At 40.3% G+C, this 19,239-nt stretch overlaps 1 protein-coding gene across 1 annotated transcript in view; it reads left to right on the top strand.

Annotated features, from left to right (window-relative positions):
- The first annotated feature begins 22 nt into the window (after positions 1–22).
- NSUN2 (NOP2/Sun RNA methyltransferase 2) overlaps positions 23–19,239 on the top strand; it is a 30,660-nt gene continuing 11,443 nt past the window's right edge. The window contains exons 1-13 of the mRNA XM_053657194.1: positions 23–165; positions 239–468; positions 586–743; positions 1,340–1,444; positions 4,840–4,945; positions 7,697–7,768; positions 8,579–8,663; positions 9,649–9,841; positions 11,569–11,643; positions 12,705–12,835; positions 15,663–15,736; positions 16,285–16,415; positions 16,790–16,886. Of these exons, the coding sequence (XP_053513169.1) occupies positions 367–468; positions 586–743; positions 1,340–1,444; positions 4,840–4,945; positions 7,697–7,768; positions 8,579–8,663; positions 9,649–9,841; positions 11,569–11,643; positions 12,705–12,835; positions 15,663–15,736; positions 16,285–16,415; positions 16,790–16,886 (1,329 nt within the window). The 5' untranslated portion in view covers positions 23–165; positions 239–366. The remainder of the gene's footprint in view (positions 166–238; positions 469–585; positions 744–1,339; positions 1,445–4,839; positions 4,946–7,696; positions 7,769–8,578; positions 8,664–9,648; positions 9,842–11,568; positions 11,644–12,704; positions 12,836–15,662; positions 15,737–16,284; positions 16,416–16,789; positions 16,887–19,239) is intronic.

The raw sequence follows: 19,239 nt of genomic DNA on the forward strand, positions 1-19,239 counted from the left end.
CCACCCTCGCAGCGGAACCCCACCCCGGCGCTGCCTCGCCCTCCCCCTTCTGCGCATGCGCGATCGCAGGTTGTCCCCGGAGCTGCCTGAAGCCGTGTGAGAAACCTGGACAGTCCACGCGGAGACGCCTCTGTGACTGCTTTCTGTTGCCACTTGTCCACTCAGGTTGTCAGCGGATCCCATTGGTCGTTGTTTTCTGGGAGTATCGGTCGCGGTGCTTTTGACTTGCTTCTTTCAGGTCCTTACAGGCCCGGGAGAGACGGAGGCGCGGACCTACGGGGACCTCGAGCAGCAGCACGGAAGTGCGCGCAGCCAGAGGTGGCGTGTCGGTGGTGGTGGCGGGCGGCGTGCACAACCTCGTGGACCATGGGGCGGCGGGCGCGGGGCCGGCGGCTCCAGCAGCAGCAACAGCGGCGGCCCGAGGACTCGGAGGATGGAGCCGAGGGCTTCGGGAAGCGTAATAATACGGTAGGAGCTGGAGCAAGGGCGGGCTGGCTCCCCGAGAGGGCCTCCCGGACCCCGAGACCTGCGGGCGGTGAGGGGCAGCTCCTTGAGTCCTGAGCAGATTCCCTTTTTGTTTCTCAGGGCTGGGAGGGCGGGTACCCGGAGATCGTCAAGGAGAACAAGCTCTTTGAGCACTACTATCAGGAGCTCAAGATTGTACCGGAGGGCGAGTGGGACCAATTCATGGATGCGCTCAGGGAGCCCCTCCCGGCCACTTTAAGAATTACTGGTTATAAAAGGTAAGAGGCCTTGCATGTATTTTCTGTAGAGTTGAGAGTAACGAGTGTGTTTTGCCTCAGAGGTGTTACAGTGCTAGAGAACCGCAGCAAGTCAGCGGTGTGCATCCTAGAGCCTGGGAATGTACAGGAGGGAGCACAGGGTCCAGTGGAATAGGTCAGTGGGAAGCTAGAATAAATGAAAACACAGTCTGAGAAAGGGTGGGTGGGTCCTCGAGGACGCTTACCCTTTGGAACACATGAAAATTTGTGACATTACCGAGTTTGGGTAAAGCGTCTGGTTCTCTCTTTTTGTACATTTGTAGTTATGTCTTTCTGAGATGAATTGCAAGTAAAAATGGAACTGGAGTTCCATTTTTATTCCAGGAATATTTAGAAGGGAAGGAATTCAGTAATGTTGCATTAGTTTAGCATCCTTTGGTGATTAAACAGAATTGTGTAAGCTTTGAAAGAAGAGTAAAAAGGCAGTGATTAAAGAATGTTTTCTCTCCATGTAAATATGGTTTTAGTTTTAAATCTCTTAAATCTTAACTTCGCAAAAAGATAAGCTATTAGTAGCCTTTTGGGTTGTTTTGAAACTTACTTATTTTTTCTAATAGCCATGCAAAAGAAATTTTACATTGCTTAAAGAACAAGTATTTCAAGGAATTGGAGAACCTGGAGGTGGACGGTCAGAAAGTTGAAGTTCCACAACCCCTGAGCTGGTAGGTACAAGGCATCATGTTGTTGGATGCGTCTCTGGAATTTTAATTTTTTGTCACTTGAATGTCCCCCTTAGTAATGCATGTTATTAGCACAAAAGAGTCTGAACGTACTTCTGAGACATCTTCATGTTTTTTACCCAATGATTACTTTACACCGGTGTGCAAGTTTTCATGTATGATTTGCAGCTCTCTGTGGCTGAGTCATTGAGTTCAATTAATGTTTCCCAGTCCATTTAACCCCTTTGCTGCTTTGACGTTACCACTTTTACCATTTCCATTTAAGCCTCCTGTTTTCTCATGTCAAAACTTGCTGAGTGGCTTCCCTACTTTCAGAAAAATGACTTAACCTAGCAAATGTGCAACAGACCGCTCCAGCTGATTCTGTCTTTGCGGTCTCTGGTGCCCCAGCACACTCCTGCCCTACTTACTAAGTAACCTCCCCCCCTTTTTTTTCACCTGTTCTGTAGGTTACTTGTTTCACTGCCCAGTTCAACTCTTAGTTGCCTAAGATGATCTCCTATGTTGACAACCTAATTTTTGGTCTTGTCTTGTAAAGACTTGAGTACTCAAGCACAAACCATAGATAGAGCCAAACCCTGGGGAGTCATTAAAATAAATTGTTACAGTTCTACATTTTAGACTGTCAACTTTGAGGCACTTAATATTCTCATAAAACAAAACAAAAAACTTAAATGATTGCTATAAAAAGGTGAACTTAGCTGACATTATCTGACAACTTTGGAGGTTTTGACTGTTCAAGTGAATGATGTTATTTTTTCTTTTTAGATACCCTCCAGGGTCAGGTTTTCATTAATCATGAGCTGTAGATATGCTGGATTTTCTTTCTTTCATTGCCATTTGGAATTTCAGCGTCCACATCACAGATCTGCACAGCATACACATTTTGAATGAATGATGAATGGCCACTGCTAAAGTCAGTATAAAGCTGAGGTTGATTGGAGAATAAAAGCGAATCACTGTCTAATAATAGCCAGCCGTTCTCTTCATATTATTGTTTGCTTTAATTTTCTGAACACAACAACTGAAGTGTGTGAACAACATATTGTATAAGGTGTGAGTTCCTAATACTTAGTTTTTTTTCATTACTAGTGATAACTGCATGACAGTTTCACTGCATAAATATTTATTTAATCAAATTCTCTGATCAGGTGTGGGATACCATACATCTCAGCAGGTAAAGCAGAAACTTACCAAGATGTTTGATGGTTTTCTGTATTGCTCATAATGCAGAAATATATAATCTTCTTAACCTTTTGGTACATAGTGAAATAAAATTTTTTAGTGTGTGGGAATCCTGCTTTCTAGAAGGATTTTAAATATAGGACTTACATCTTGTGTGGATTTCTTTTTTTTTTCTTAGTCTCAGGACTATAAGAAATTTTTCTAAAGAGTTTCTATGAAAGTTACTTAGACGGTTGTAGAGAACACACCTATTATTTTTGTTCTTTTTAATGTGTGGATTGAAGATGATTTTTCCTTGGATATTGTATGTACTTATTAGACTGTTTTCCCCTTAAGAAGTTTTGAGGTGTAATGGTGACAGTGGTGCTTTAAATTTATCCTCAACATCAAAACAGGCTTTTAGATAGGACTTCAGAGTCTCGTGAACTAAATTTGAATTATGTAAGTAAAAATTAAGTATAGTTCTTTGGGACTATTTTGTTGTTAAAATCTAAGACTTTAATAAATATTTGTTGGCTCAGAAAAGTTGTTTCTAAAGCTGTATTAGAAACATTTTATTATTTAACAGCCTGTTTTTGTATTTAATTATTTGTACATTTTAAAATATTCTCTTTCATAAGATTAACAGTTTTCACAATCATAATTACTTAGAGTAGAATTTTGGTCTTGTTATAATAAATTTACATTTTTACCTATTAGAAATTCAATTTATAAGGTGCTTAAGGAAATACTTGTTCAAGTTATATCTAAACCGCTTATTATATTTGAAAATAAGCAGTGGTGTGCAGAATTCAAATTCATGGTGTTGGTGATTTGGTGATTTGGTACATTGATAAAACATCTGTCATTGATCACAGGTATTTCAGTCTTGCCAGAAGTTATACAGAACTAATGTTTCAGGTATTCAACTTGGTGAGGGTTGCACGGGGTGGCAGATTTTGTGGAATAGTACACAGCTAAAGCCAAATTTGAATGTTTCCCTACCATTTCATCTCTAATGAGACCACAGAGAATATTTAAAATTAAAGTATTTTTTTAATTGCCTGATAAGTATGATTGTGTTTTGATTTTATATTTTTGAAGCAGGTTGAGTGTTAAAGAAGGAAACGGTCATAGACCCAAAGTGCTGGGGGCATTTGGAGGTGGCCGTGAACAGATTTAGCTAGTATAATTTTTAACTTCTTTCTTTGGTAGAGAGAACTCTTAGTATCTTAATGGTTGAGGTTGTTTTCGTCAAATAATCACTCAATGTTTCAAAGCAGTTGAATGTATTCTTTTTCAGACTTTCTGGTTTCATTTTCATGGCTGTTACCTGAGCTGTATTTGATGCATGGAAACATTGTGACCTTTGCATTGTTAAATTGAGCTCATTATTGTCCCTGGGACTTAATAAAAGTAATAAAATGGGAATAAGATTTTACCACTGAATGCCATGTTATGCTCAGGATGGCACTGGGTGAATTGAACATGGTACAATCAGTGTGTCATCAGCGTTCTGACTTATGCAGTTGGTCATCAGTGGACAGATGCAAGCTGAGTTAAAAAATAACAATTCCTGATCGGTGACGTTATCATTTATAGAAATTTCAAATACACATATTTATGAAGATGTTTTGTTCTTAGCTCTGAATAAGTAACAAGATAGGAGTTCGAATTAATGTATTAGTAATTTCCAAGGATTTTTGATATATAAAACATTTTAGTGCATTATTAGACTGGCTTGCTTTAAAAATAGGGAAAAATGTAATAACAAAATTATAATAAATTGTCAAATATTTTGATGCCTGCCCTACTATATTTTGATTTCTATGTGATATGCACTTCTTTAAATTTAAGAAACTTGTTATGTCTTTTTTCTGATGACCTTTAAACTGTTAACTTAGCATACAGAGTGAAGAGCAGAGAATTCCACTTTTTCATCAGCTCTTAAACATGCGTTGTCGTGGCTTTACTGTGCTCTCACGTGCCCATGTGTCCTGTGACCCCTGAGGCCCTCTGGTTTCTGCCTGGGCCATGATCCAGTTACTTAGAACCATGTTCTCGTGTCCTGGGGGGACATCACACAGTGTTGGCTGAGTGCTGGAGAGGATTATGGATGAACAAGCAAAAAAAATTGGGTGTTTCATTGGCTGTATGATCTGGAGCACTTTAATGTATACAGTCCATAAACGTTTTGCTTTCTTTTTGGTCAGGTATCCTGAAGAACTTGCCTGGCACACAAATTTGAGCCGAAAAATCTTGAGAAAGTCTCCACAATTGGAAAAGTTTCACCAGTTTCTGGTTAGCGAAACGGAATCTGTGAGTAGAGTTCTTTAGGCAAATTTATCTAGAGGATAAATTTAAGACAGTTTAGTTAAAGCTTTAAATACCCATTAGTGTCATAGTTATATTTTTAACCATGCTTGTCACTGGGAACAATTAAGTAGGTAAAGCATGTAAGAAAGACTCGTTTAACTGTATATTCCACCTGTAATTTGTGATTATATAGCTATTGGTTGGTTTTACTAACCATGAGTTTTAATAGCGGTATTATCACAGCTGTCAGTTTGGTTGTGTCTTGCTACTCCTGAGCTCGGGTGGCTGCGGAACTGAGGTGCACACGGCATCCTCAGGCAGCGTGCTACTCGGGAGACAGCCACTCAGTCCAGTCCCTCCTCTTTCTTAGGTACACGTGCCAGGTGCTTGTGCTGAGAAAGTCTCATGTTTTTATGGCTGTGTTACTTATTTTACTAAAACTGAGACTTTTAAACTCACTTTTTATCATTTGTTTTTTTCTTGGTCCTGTCTATACTCCACCTTTGCCATAACAAATGTATATACATAACAATAGTAACCGGAAAAACAACCTAAATAGGACAGCTTTGGTTCTTCTAGAATGACACTATCTTCACCCTCTTGGTTTCTATGCCATCCCAGATTCCTGATTACAGAGAACGTTTATCATTATGGTCACTGAACTTTTTACCTTTGGCATCAAACTTTTCCTGACAAAATAGCTATTTTTCTCATGCAATACATGATTTAAATAAATTCTCATGAACTTCGGATATTGTAAGCTTTGCTGTTCCTTTTTATTCTTCTGGAATTCTTAGCAGTCTCACATTTTCAATCAGAAGTTCTCCCTTCCTGTTTTCTAATCTAGCCAAGGAAATATCTGTGTGTCAACAGATGATATTATTTCTTTTTCCCCTTCTGTATTCTCTCAACAGAGTTAACATGGTTTTCATGTTTTTTTGCCCCTGAAGCCACAGCCAGTGTAGAAAAAATCTTCATTTCACCCAGTTCTAACCCTGCCTTGACTCACAGCAGTTCCCTACCATTGTGGCTTGGTGCTCATTTAGGTAACCCGGTGAACTGGTCTGCTGTTTGCCTGGCTTTCCACCCCACCTCCTATTATTAGGAATATACAGAATTGAGTGCTGCCCCATTTATGATTCTGTACGGGGCCCATACTAAGAAGGGTTCTCTGACTCAGTTTCCATTGAGAAGCAAGGTCAGATAAAGATCATCAAACTGCCAAAGGCAAGTTAAGTTACAACTTGTTACAAGCAGAGGGTTTGCAGAGAATGGAGTGATAACGGGTGGATAGGTTGTAAAGAGCCAGATTTTAGCAGCTTAGAAAGGTGGAGGTTATGGGAGTTCAATGTTGGTACAGGAGAACAGTCCAGTCTTTGATAAGTCAGCAGGATAAGATACTCTCTGGATTATTTAAAGCTGACTGTCAAACCTCTTTAGGATGTGTTTAGGAAATAAGACTAGTTGCCAGGATGTCTGTAGTCAAGGACCACTCTAATTAGAGTTTCCCACTCTAATGCTTTAATTGAAAACTAGGGTGAAAACAGAAGGCAGGCTTATCAGAATGGCAAAGCTTGGAGTTAGTGTGCCTAGCGAGTTGGTCAAGAGTCAGTCTTCACAGACTCATTGCTGGCCTGAAACCTGTAGGATGAAAATGAGCAGGTATGAGCGTACAAGTCTGTGTTTAGACTGATAGGCAGATGCATAGCATGAGTGATGGTCATTCAACTACAAAAGGCCCTTGTTGCATTGGGGCCGAAGCCTCCTGGTAGCTAGCGTTTTGTAGCCAGCCCCCTCCTTGTAAACGTTCAGTCTTTGGGCTGTTAAGATAGAGTTGTGATTGAAGCAAGGGCTGGATTTCATCAAGAAACTTTTGTTTGAGCAAAATATAACCAGAGACACTGAAGTAGAGAGCAGGCTGACAGTGACCAGAGGGGAGAGGAGAGGGAATTTCAGGGGAAAAGGAGAAGGGTTTGCAGGAATAAGTATAAAGGACACATGGCCCAAAACTGGGGACAGGGGTGGAAATGGGAGGAAAGTGGGGAGGGCTGGGGGGGGTGGGCTGAGATGGGAGTAAAAAACAGAAAACTGTACTTGAACAAAAATTAAAATAAAAAAATTAAAAAACCCTTTTGTTTGAATCTGAACAGGTGTACATCTTAACAGATGCCCTGGCCCACTAGTGGAGATCTTGAGGACAGTTTAGTGAGGAATTTTAGATAGTTTATCTTGGAGAAGGAAAGAGGGGGGCAGTTGTTGAAGTCTCCGTCTTTGTTGGAGGCAGTTATCAGGAATAGAAAGCAGACGTGGGCTGTACCTGAAAATGAGAACTGAGAAATAGAAGTTACAGTTTTAGCTGAGAGGGAAAAGCTTGCTAACTATGAGTTTGTCCTGTGCTCCCTTTGATTGCTCCCATTGCTGAAGGTATTTAAGTGGCATTGTCTGCCTTTGAGACATGCTCATCCAGCTGCTAAATGTTCTGAGGGCGGGGAGTAGGGGCTGTGTCCCCTTTTATGAAAGTTTAAAATTCAGTGTTTTTCTAACAGTGGGTTTTGGTGTGAATGCTCATCTTCGTCCTCACTTAGCCTTCTGGTAGTGACCATTTATCCAGTAGTATGAAAATGTATCCTAAAATGTTTCGGTGAGAGTGCCAACTCTTGTTCTGTGTATGATTATGTGATATTTTTCTGTTGCTTTGAAATTTTCTGCCTTTTCAGTGTTATCTTTGACATTTTTCAAATTTTATTTTTCAAGGGGAATATCAGTCGGCAAGAAGCTGTTAGTATGATTCCACCATTGTTGCTTAATGCTCAACCTCACCATAAGGTATTGTGTGTTGTACAGAACATTGTGGGCAGGGTGCTGCCTGTGTGTGTTGTGCTGTTGTTTTGCAACCTTTTTTCCTTAATAAAATGAATTTTCTCTGTCACTTTGGATAAAGTAGGAAGGGATATATTTCACTCTTGGGGTTTTTTATTGTTTTGCATTTTTGTCCTATTTAATTTTTATAAATCACTTAATTTTCTTTTAAAATTTGTTTCTTAATTTGCTTACTTATTATACAGATTATCTTCAGTGGTCTCAGTCGACTAAATCAGATTGAAAATTATAGCGAACATGTACTGAGAGGTGGTTACATGCCAAAACATTGTTCTGCACTGTTTTTATGAATTAATTCATTTTATTGTCCACATATCTCTGGAGGCAGGGTGGATGCTGCCACTGCCCCCAGATGAGGAAAGGAGACGAGGAAAAGTCGAAGTGAATGGCCCAAGGTCACAGGGACTAGTCAGTCATTGGCCAAGCTGAGGTTCGAGTTCAGGTAGCTCTCTCCTTAGCAGAATGTTGCACCGCTCGTGCATTTCGTATCTTTACTCATTCATTTCTAAGTGTATTGCCCTTGCTGGTTTCTAGTGCCATCTGTTCCTGTTCCCTGTGGAGAGAGTATCTTTATCACTGTGACTTGGGGGCATTTTATGTTATAAGCTCCCTATCAGTTAAATACATCTAGAATCATTCTGTAAAGAAATATATTTAGGTCTTTGAATAGTAATCAAAATGCTAGAAGGACTTGAACTTTTAAATGTAGATTGTTTGATTTCTTAAAGTCTCAAACATTTTCTTGCTTTTTAACAGATCTTAGATATGTGTGCAGCACCTGGATCAAAGACCACACAATTAATTGAAATGCTGCATGCCGACATGAGTGTCCCTTTTCCAGGTGTGCTTTGGACTGGGGGTTTGGAGGTAGAAATGCTACTTTGGTGGGTTGTAGACAGGAAAAGAATAGAACATTGCCCGAAGCCTCCCTGAAAGGAAAATAGGACATTTTCACACCACCATCAATGATTAGTTTTCGAACCAGCCTTTAGTCTGGAATTAGGTTAAGAGCTACTGTCCAACTACCCAGGTTCATATCCCACCACCATATTTATGAAGCGAGTTAGGTGACATACTAGTCATCACGTATGAAATGAGCCATCAGTCCTGAACTGGAGGATGTGATACGAGATTGCAAAGTGCTCAGGAAATGGAAACTATTATAGTATCACTGATGTTCCTTTGTAGGGATTTTATAAAGATACAAAAATGCTGTTCATAGTGTTTGTTAGTTTTACTATTTTTATGTACCTTTATCTCCTTTACTTCCATTAAGGGTGATATTGATCATAGAATGTTACCAGGCATATTTACCATTTTGCTGGAGAGAGGAAGCATAGTGAGAGCAGGTGGCACCCAGGAAAGTTTCCACCGGGTTCTTAGCTGTGGTTCAGCTCAGCACCTCCCAGGGAATATTCAGGAGCATTAGACCCCACCCTTGGAGTCTGATTCACAGAGCCGAGAATGGCGCTCCAGCACGAATGGCGTTTTAAACATTTGTCAGGTGATTCTGTTTTCTACACCTTTCTGTCTGCCCTCCTTTTTTAGTTAATAGTTACTAATAGGAAAGACATTTTTGGCACAATAACTGATACAAAGTAAATAATTGTTGAACAAATGAATCCTGAAGTTTCAGAATTTTTAGTGACCATGAAATCATGCTGAGCCACTGGGTTTCTTTTTTTTGGATCACTTAATATAGTCCTAACCAGTCTTGTACTCAGAAGTTTGGTGGGGCCACTTCTCACATGCCAACCTACAGGTCATGTATTTCAGGAGTTTACTTGTGCTGTTTGTCACCCCACACTGCAATTTTATGTTCCTAGAGGGATTCGTCATCGCGAATGACGTGGACAACAAGCGCTGCTATCTGCTTGTTCATCAGGCCAAGAGGTTGAGTAGTCCCTGCATCATGGTGGTCAACCACGATGCATCCAGCATACCGAGACTCATGGTAGATGTGAATGGAAGGAAAGAGGTTCTCTTCTACGATCGTATCTTGTGTGATGTCCCTTGCAGGTATTTATTTTATCAAGAAGCCAGAAAGCCCAGAATGCACTAAGGAATTAAGTCACATACAGACTGAAATGAAGGTGCACGTGAACACACAGTGTGGTACATATGATCCTTGTGTGAACTGATGCGAAGAGAGACATTGTGACCTAAGGCGGAAGGCAGACACAGAATTTAGTGGTGCAGCAGTCTGAGCATGTGGAGCACAGATAAAGGAGTGGTTTGCTAGTCTGAAAAGAGATGAAGAAAATCCCTGAGAGGAAAGAAGCATCATAAACTCACATAGTTTAAGATGTGGTCACTTAGCATGATTTGTTCATCCAGGTGTTTTATGTTTGTACTTCATTGAGTCATCAAATAATCGTGTCGGGTTTTCATTTTGAGCCTTACATTGTTTAGCACAGTGTAGGAGTTCAGACTTCAGGGAAATTCATGTTAGAGTTTGCCTTTAAGAGAATTTTATGACAAAACTGAGTGAGTTTTTCCAAAAAGATATGAATCAAACAAACTAAAGGTGGTCATCGGGTTCCCCTGAGGCGGTGACATAGGTAATGGTCACAAGGGTATGTTTAATTAATACCTTTTCAACACATGAGTTTGGTGAGACTAGAATACAAAAAATTCCACAAGATCTGGTTAGCGCTGAGCAGTGCTTAACTAGGATACATCCGTATTAAATTCACCGTGTTTAAACAAGTGGCAGATTTACCCCTAGGAGCAGGACTCTGTAGCCGGTAGTACTGGATATGGCTGAGTTTTTAAATGCCTGGAAAAATTCCCTTTTAAAGTAAAATTTAAAATCGATCATGAAGTGCATTCCTTCTGGGATACAATTTTCTAATTTTCCTTTGGATCAGATGTTTTCCTACTCTTCATCTTTTGATCAGAAGTGTAACTTATTTTTTGTTTCAATATTGTGGGAATAAAGTGCCCTTATAATCAATAAGTTGTAAGCTGAAAAAAAATCCCTAAAATTATGGCAGACTTTTAAGCCACCACCATACAAGTGAGGGACGTCATTTGATAGCTGTTATATGTCATAGGACATTTCCATCCTGCAGACCCTGCATCTCATGTGATGAGACCACAAGAAGAATTAAACTTTACAGAGAAAGCAACAGATGCAGGAATTAATGCAGAAAAATTGGGCGGATAAAGTTAGACATGGACAGAAAGATTAATGAATCAAGCCTGTGTTATAAAATTTGTGAAATAATTTTCATTGAATAAAGTAGGGAATCAAAAATGTTTAACTGATACATGGAAAAATCTTGGTAAAGAAATTAATTTGCTATGGAAAGGCCATTATGAGTGTAAGTTTACATATGCATGTAATTCTGATGAAAATACCAGTCTTGATTCACCAGATTCCTAAGTAACAAGACCAAAATGTCATATGTGTATTCCTGGTTCTGTCCTAGAATTGAAAATGAGTTTTGCTAGTATGTCCGTCAAATGGAAGCAGATTACTTTCTCTGTGAGTGTTGAAAGAGGTTTTTATTTTCTTACTGAATTGAAAATTGAAGAGTAATTAAAGAGCTTAATGTACTAGAGTGTCCCCAAAACAAATAGGAAGGTGATTGTAGTTTGTAAGAATTTAGATTGTTTTCTAGTTGGTCTGTATGATAATAATAACAATAGCTGTTTTATAATTTAGCTTGAATGTGACAGATTTGTTAAACTCTGATTCTACCTGTAGAGAGTTTTAAGTTTTTTAATATCTTTCTTTTCAGTGGAGATGGCACTATGAGAAAAAACATTGATGTTTGGAAAAAGTGGACCACCCTAAATAGCTTGCAGCTGCATGGGTAGGTAAAACTTTGTAGCAGACAACTCTGTTTGTCAAGTAGATTGGTCAGGATTTATTGTTGAATCACCTAAATGGGCGCCCAGGTCTTTGACTGACTCTTCAGCATCAGTGAGGGCCACCTTCATGGGAGTTTGCCCAAGTGTCAGATGTAGTTGCTTTTAAAACAAGATTGTACACATATTAGATACATATTGCTTTAAAATGCCTTTTGTAAGAATGAATTTCCTGTCACTTCAAACTTTTTTTTTATGAAATGACCATTTATCTTACTGTCTTACCTGTCTTTTTACTGTCTGTTTTATTCTTTTGTGTTGAATTATTTTGTTCAGTATTTTGATCTCAGATATTTTTTATTGTCTTTTAAAATTTTTTTGAGAATTCTTAAAAGGAGAAAATCTCGTAACTTCTGTCATGACTAATGTGTTACAGTAGTTTTCAGTGCCTGTGGATTTCTTGAGTACCTGTTTTGTACAATTTCGGTGGTATGATCTGTAGAACTTTGTATTTTTTTATTTTAAGTTAAAATTATAGTCTTAAAAGAGCAATGCATGATTAAGTGTAAGTGTATTAATGAATATTCGCCATTAATAACTTCACGAGATTTTACTTCTCTGTTAAATACCACTGTTTTTGTGAAACAAGCATTAGGATTGGAATATATTAAGGGATACAGGTTTTTTGTGGAAAGGAATAGCAAGTATTTGTATAAGTATGGAGGCCTTTTAATAGTGAAATTTGATGTTGAATTCAGTTGTTAATCAGTTCATGCTTTCCTGATGAGATGCTGGGAAAGGTACACAGGACATCCAAACCAGTTTTATATAACTAGGTGTTTTTTTTATTTACATGACACATCTTTTGTAGGTTTATTCTAACTTCACTTAGAACCATCAGGGGGGTTTGTTTGTTTGTTTGTTTGTTCGTTTGTTTGTTTACGGGAATTATGTATTTTACTTAGAGTTGTTTAAGTCTGTCCTAAAAACTTGTAATGAATATGTGACATGGTGCTTCTAACGTGTGTCTGGCTGTGTTGGGTCCCTGACTATGTCCAACCCTTAGCTTACAGCTGCGGATTGCTACTCGGGGTGCTGAGCAGCTAGTGGAGGGCGGTAGGATGGTATATTCTACATGTTCACTGAATCCCATTGAAGATGAAGCAGTCATAGCATCTTTACTGGAAAAAAGTGAAGGTAAGCATGCTGGATTGGTCTTTTAATAAAAGTATGTACTTTTCAAAATCTTCATTGCTGTAGTGCAGTGACTTTCAACTGTTGTGCCCGACTAATTCAGTCAGGGGCACTGACCCTTTTTCCCTTAGATTGTCCAAAAGAATGAAACAGCCAGCACAACAATAGCCATCTGGTAGGAGTGAGTCAGAATTACACCTTTCTTTGTCAGAGGCAAAAAATGTAATTTTTGGTGTGGCATATAATTTTAGTAGTTAATTTATGTGGGTCATGAGATGAAAAAGGTTGAAAATTGCTGCTTTAGACTTTTTCCTGGCTATTTGCTTATAGTTTTAGCCTGTAAACCCTAAAATGAGATATCTTTAATGGAAAATAAGCTTATGTAATGGATCTGTTGTTCTTTCATGAACTGCAAGCTTTTTGCCCACTTTGTTTATTAAGTGTGAACAGTTAGATCCTATCACAATTTTTTAAATGTAAATGTGGTGAAACACACATACCGTTTAACCGTATTTAAATACGCAGTTAGGTAGTGTTAAGTACGTTCACATTGTTGTATAGCCAGTCTTCAGAGTTACTGGTCTTGGAAACTGAAATTCTGAACCCATTAAATGACTCCCTGTTATCCCCTCCCCCTACTGTGTTCCTGTCTCTCTGAGTTTGACCGGTCTAGGTGTCTCGTGGGAGTGGAATCACAGCGTTGGTCTTTTTGTGACCGGCTTACTTCACTTAGCATCATGTCTTCAAGGTTTCTCCACGTTGTAGCAGGTGTCAGTTTCCTTCCTTTCTCAGGCTGAATGGCACTCCATTGTGCATGTAGACCACGTCATGTTTATCCAGTCATCCATCAATGGACACTTGGGTTGCTTCTTCATTAGAATGCTGCTGCTGCCATGGTGTGCAGTAACTTCGAAGCCCTGGTTTCAGTTCTTTGGGGTGACGTGATCATTCTGTTTCAGGACCTACCGTGCTGTTTTCCATAGTGGCTGTCCCATTTTCCCGTTCCACCAGCAGTGCACAAGGGTTCCAGCTGTCTGTGTCCTCGCCAGTACTTGTATTTCCTGTGTTTCTGATAGTATCCATTCTAAAGGGTGTGAGATCTTATAGCGCTGTTCAATGAAATGTTTCGAAACAGCAATTTCCATAATATTTTGATGAAAAGTATTACTTTTTTCTTTCATGTTTTCACTGAAATGATAATCTTTCCCGTCATAGTATCCTTAAAACAAATCATGAAAAATTTCGAACTTCCCAGAGTAGAACACTACCAGATTTACCATGTGAATGTTTGTGAAGTAAGTTAAGGAGACAGATGAGCATTTCCTGAGGTGGTATCCACAACCATCTGGGCTTCCAGTGGCTTTCTCAGTGGTTGGCTGATCTGTAGTGTGTAGTCAGTCCTCATTGTTGTCCTTTAGGTCTGAATTTCATAGGTTTATTTTATTTTTTCTTTACTCATGGCAGTCTACAGAAAGTGCTTTCTGGATGCTTTTTTTTGCGTGGTTATAATGTTCACAGTTTTGGTGGTACTTTATCTCAGAAGGCGTGTGAAAAGAAGGATTATGGGTGATGTAATTGAGTAGTAAATGAACTGGGCGTCCTACTGGGTGATTATTTCCCGCTGGGCAGGTGGGTCTCCAGTCTCGATTTTGCTTTCACAGCCACCGTTCTGCATGCGGTTGTTTGAGATCTCACTGTAGACCCTCCGTCTCAGTGCGTGGTCACGGGCTCCCTGCAGACGTGGCCTCACGGGAGCACAGACGTCTGCTGAGCTTTGTGCCCGCACAGGGTGTGACCCCCACCTGAAAGCACCCGGAGACTTAGCTGGAGGAATGGCGGCCGATGGTGAAGATTCAGTCTGCGAGCACCAGGCCATTGTTGGCAGCTCCTGATCTGTATGCCGGCAGGAAGCACACCGAGTGGTATTTGAGAAAACCAGGTTCTGGAAACACTATTTGGTGTTCACTTTTGAAAGTGGGATTGCTCGGATATACTAGTGGTCAGTTTTTGCCAAAGGGGTCACACTGCTAGATCCCCCCGTGGAGTCTCCTACTGTGTTTCTGTCATTGTCTGTGGGTTCTCGTGGCTTCTCTGGGGTTCTGTTGGGGTTTCCCGTCTGGGAGGCCGTCAGACCCGTACCTGCACCTGCGAGTGGTAGTTCATGTGAAGGCTTCCTGGTCCACCCCACAGCTTGGGTAACACTGCCTCTGTGGACATGTGGTTTTTAAAACCAGGCTGTTGTCCTGATGGGCAGTGTTAGAAACTAACTTGGGCCTAAAACTAAAGGTTTAAAAATTCCCATAGTTTGCTTTAAAATGTTACTTTTTAGTTCTGGGATGCTTGTTAGCCATAAAGGCATGGAAAAGACTGGCATGTGTCTAAAAACCAGGAGCAGACTTCGGAGTTCCAGCCTGGTGTTGCCTCCCAGGGGATTTTGGTCATGGCGTCAGACTTGGCTCATCTCAGGACCCTGCACCTGCAGCTCTTCCTGCTCCAGGAGCTTGAGCAAGCTCCAGTTAGCACTGTAACATGCCCTGTTCAGGTGTGCAGTTCAGTGATGTTTTTGTAGACTTCCCAAACTGCGCAGAGCCCTTGCCACAGTCCAATTTTAGACCATTCTGTTCACCCCAAGCAGAACCCTTCTGCCCTTTGGCAGTTATTCCTTCTTCCCACCCTCACCTGGGAGCCAGGAGTGTGCTTTCAATCTGTGGGTCTTCCCTCCTCAGACATTTCCAATATGTGGAATCATGTAGTATGGATCTTTTGCATCTTCTTTTGTAGGCATGTTGTGGAAAAAGATTTTTATTTTATTTTAATTTTTGGTACACAGGTGCTTTGGAGCTTGCTGATGTGTCTTCTGAATTGCCAGGCCTGAAGTGGATGCCCGGACTCACACAGTGGAAGGTAAAATTTCTGTGAGGACCCTGGTTCATCAGAGCAGGCACAACTTACCTGGATATTGTGAAGCTTTTAAAGCATCCACATTTGGGTAACTTGAATAATACTGCATTTGGTTATGAAGTTTAAAATCAGTGTCAAAAGTATACATATTAAATGGTATGATTATACAAATGTTTTTCTCTGCTAGTGAAACACTTTTTCCTGCCTTTGTTGTCCAATTAGACATCAGCTTTGCTTATTCTCGTTTATATAAGTACACCTTTGCTTTATTTTTTTTATTGGTCGGGATTCAGTCTCCATTTCTAATATGAAAGAAGTAATTTTTTAGTTTTAAACTAGAAACAATCTGAGGCTTTTAAAAAAATTCCCAAGTGGAAAATGCTTTATAAAATAACTGTCCTGTTTTATGGAATTTTTATCTTTGCAAATAGCCTTCTTTTTGGAGAGAAGTGAGAATCGCCATTGATCGTGTTCGAGACCATGTACACTGGCACCCTGTAATCTTTCTTATTAGTGTTGGTGATTTAGAATCTTCTCCTCTTGCCTGGCAGGTGATGACGAAAGATGGACAGTGGTTTGCAGAGTGGGACGAGGTTCCTCACAGCAGACATACCCAGATTCGGCCGACCATGTTCCCACCGAAGGACCCGGAGAAGTTACAGGCAATGCGTCTAGAGCGGTGGTGAGTGTCCGAAACTCTCCGAGTTGGGGGGTGGTGGGGAGGTTGGGCCCTTGGGCACTCCTGCGTGGCCTGGGCTGTGCCCACGGCTGACCTCAGGTATGTGAACTTTTCAGCACATGAGAACTTACCTGTTAGCTGCTGGCATGAAGCCTTTGTGAATAATGAAGGTGGTTAGAACCTAGTTTTAATACACTGGATACTGCATTAACTTTCTACACATCACACATTGGCCATTTCCTGAGTGAGGGCTGTGTGAATACTTACAAGACATGACTTCTCTGTCACAGGTTGGCTTTGTGGTATTTGTCTTAATATTTAATACTAAAAGAATGTATTTTGGATCAGTTAAAAAGTGAGAATTGTGTTTTTTTTAGTCTTAGAATATTACCACATCATCAAAATACTGGAGGGTTCTTTGTGGCAGTATTAGTGAAAAAGTCTTCAATGCCATGGAATAAGCGTCCACCAAAGGTAAACATCTTCCAGAGTACCACAGCATACCATGTGATCTCTTTGTGCATTAAAAGCAGAAGCTGACAGAGGTCAGTGGAACTTTTTTGTGGGGTGGAGGGTGGCTGAACCTGATGGTATGTGTAGGGATTCATTTAAATTTTTGTTTTCCAAACAAAAAGCAGTTTCTTAGATGGGTGATCGGAAAAGGTAGACTTGGGAGAATGCATTTCTTCTACATCTCATACCTAGTTCATTGATAAGAATTGAAAAGACATAAAGACTGTTCTGGGGCTCAAAATTAAAACCTCCCCTGACCTCCCCACACTGGCTCTGAACTCCAGTTCTCTGTGGGTTGGTTCAGATTAGCCTATTTCAGGTTGATGGAACCGGCTAATGTCAAACCTGTCTTCACCTTGGCCTTGAGGGACAGTTGCAGAATTTGTCCAAACCTAGCTGGAAGGAAATGAATAAGCCCTGATCTGTTGTAACAAATCTGAACTCCCACCTGGGTCACTGTAAGGACAGCTGTGAAGCAGAGCAGTTGAGAAAAGAGGGCTGCCTTTTGAAACTCGGCACGAAGTTGTGCTTTAATAAAGTGTGCTGTCCTCATCAAGGTGATGTCGTTTTGTTAGTGTGTACATCAGCCTTCCGTAATCATAGAACATGGCCCGGAGTCACAGTCTGAAGGTCTGTGTTTCTTTCAGATGCATGCTTAAAAATTAGGACAAATAATGCTTCGACTTTGGAGAAATAGTAAGTAAACATTTTCTGGGATATGGCTAATCCCGACATACATATGAGTGTACAGCCTCAAACTGGCCCAGGATTGGCACTGGCTTTTCTGGGCAGTCACCATAGTGTTGGTGTTAGAGAGTGTGTCCCTCAGAGAGCGAAAGTCTCCATGTGGTGTTGACTATAGTTGGTCCCTGACTCCCTGGTCGGGAGCAGAGCCGTGGCTGCTCAGAGCACTGCTAACAGATGGAGCCCCAGACACAGGTGATTTGAGGTTTTTTGCAGCCATATTTAGAAAGTTAAAGAAGAAAAGTAAAAGTTTTTTTTACCCCAGTATATTTAAAATGTTATTTCCATGTAATCAAAATAAGTTGTTGAGATATTTTATATGCTTTCATACCGTTTTAAAAAAACAGTGTCAATTTTACACTCTAGGATATACCTTCACCTATCCAGTCACCTTTGCAGGGTCAGAAAGCACGTGTCTGGTGGCTACTGTACCATACTGCGCAGGTTGAGAGCCAGTTACATACAGGCATGCTTGAGATTCACTTGGCTTTGGGGTTATGTTGATACTTTGTCACATGAGCACCTATGTAAGTGGGTTTTGAACTTTTCCTTAATTTGCCTCCTTTGATGTGGTGTCATGCTTTTTAGAACAACTACATGTTATTTAAGTATTATTGCTGCTCTACTTTTCTATCATTATATCAGTTTGTTATTTTTGTTGAGTAAGTGTATCTTGGTTGCCTCTCCTGCTAGGCCCATTCTGAGATTCTTCGTCTTCAGGATGCTGGAATCTAGTGGAGGTGAAGGCATCTAGACTCTGACCCAGAATTTGAGTCAGGGAACAGCCACATTGACACAGTGCTGCTGGTATTTTGCAGGAGGCAAGATTAAATTATTATGATGGAACAAAGAAAGCTTCCTGGAGAAAGGGACATTTGAGATGGACTCTGAAAAAGAGGGCAGCGTTTCAGGAAGCAGAGAAGGGGATAGGAAAAGATGAGTTCCATAGCTGGCCTTGTCCAGAGGTTTTAGATGGTGGTTTTGTTTTTTGCTGTTTTCTACATTTAAATAAACTGTATTCTTTAGGAGGCAGTGTTGGATATTGTTGATAGCTTTAGACTCTCATAAGCTCAGCCACTTGACAGCTTTGTGAACTGGGAGACATGCTTAACTCTCTGTGCTCAAGTGTCTAATTTGTAAACTCGTTTTCATAGGGTCTGGGAATTACTACTTTCCCAGTAGTAATTACTGGGAAAATTACTTTTACTGGTCTTGGAAGTTCATTAGAAGACATGTAGTTTTAAATAATTTTTATATAAGATTTTATCAGAAGTATATAAAATTTTACTTCTCAAAACCACATTTGTACCATTACCCCAGTTTATTATTCGACTGGTATTTCCTTGGTTCCTGGAGGCATAGTCTTCTAATTTCCACAGCAGTTTCTCTGGGTGCCCTGGAGCTGTGTTACTACTGTCTTTTCCTACCTTGTGCTTATTCCCGTACTTGTCTTTTCAGCCCTCCTTACAATTTTAGGGATGGTGTTGACTCATTTGCATGCCTCATTGTGCAAGAGTGGATGCCAGTAGCATTCAAAGACAAGCTGGCATTGTCCGCCAGCTGTCTTTGT

This window comes from Artibeus jamaicensis, unplaced genomic scaffold (assembly GCF_021234435.1).
Source record: "Artibeus jamaicensis isolate MK-2021 breed Jamaican fruit bat unplaced genomic scaffold, CSHL_Jam_final scaffold_369, whole genome shotgun sequence".
Taxonomy (NCBI): Eukaryota; Metazoa; Chordata; class Mammalia; order Chiroptera; family Phyllostomidae; genus Artibeus; species Artibeus jamaicensis.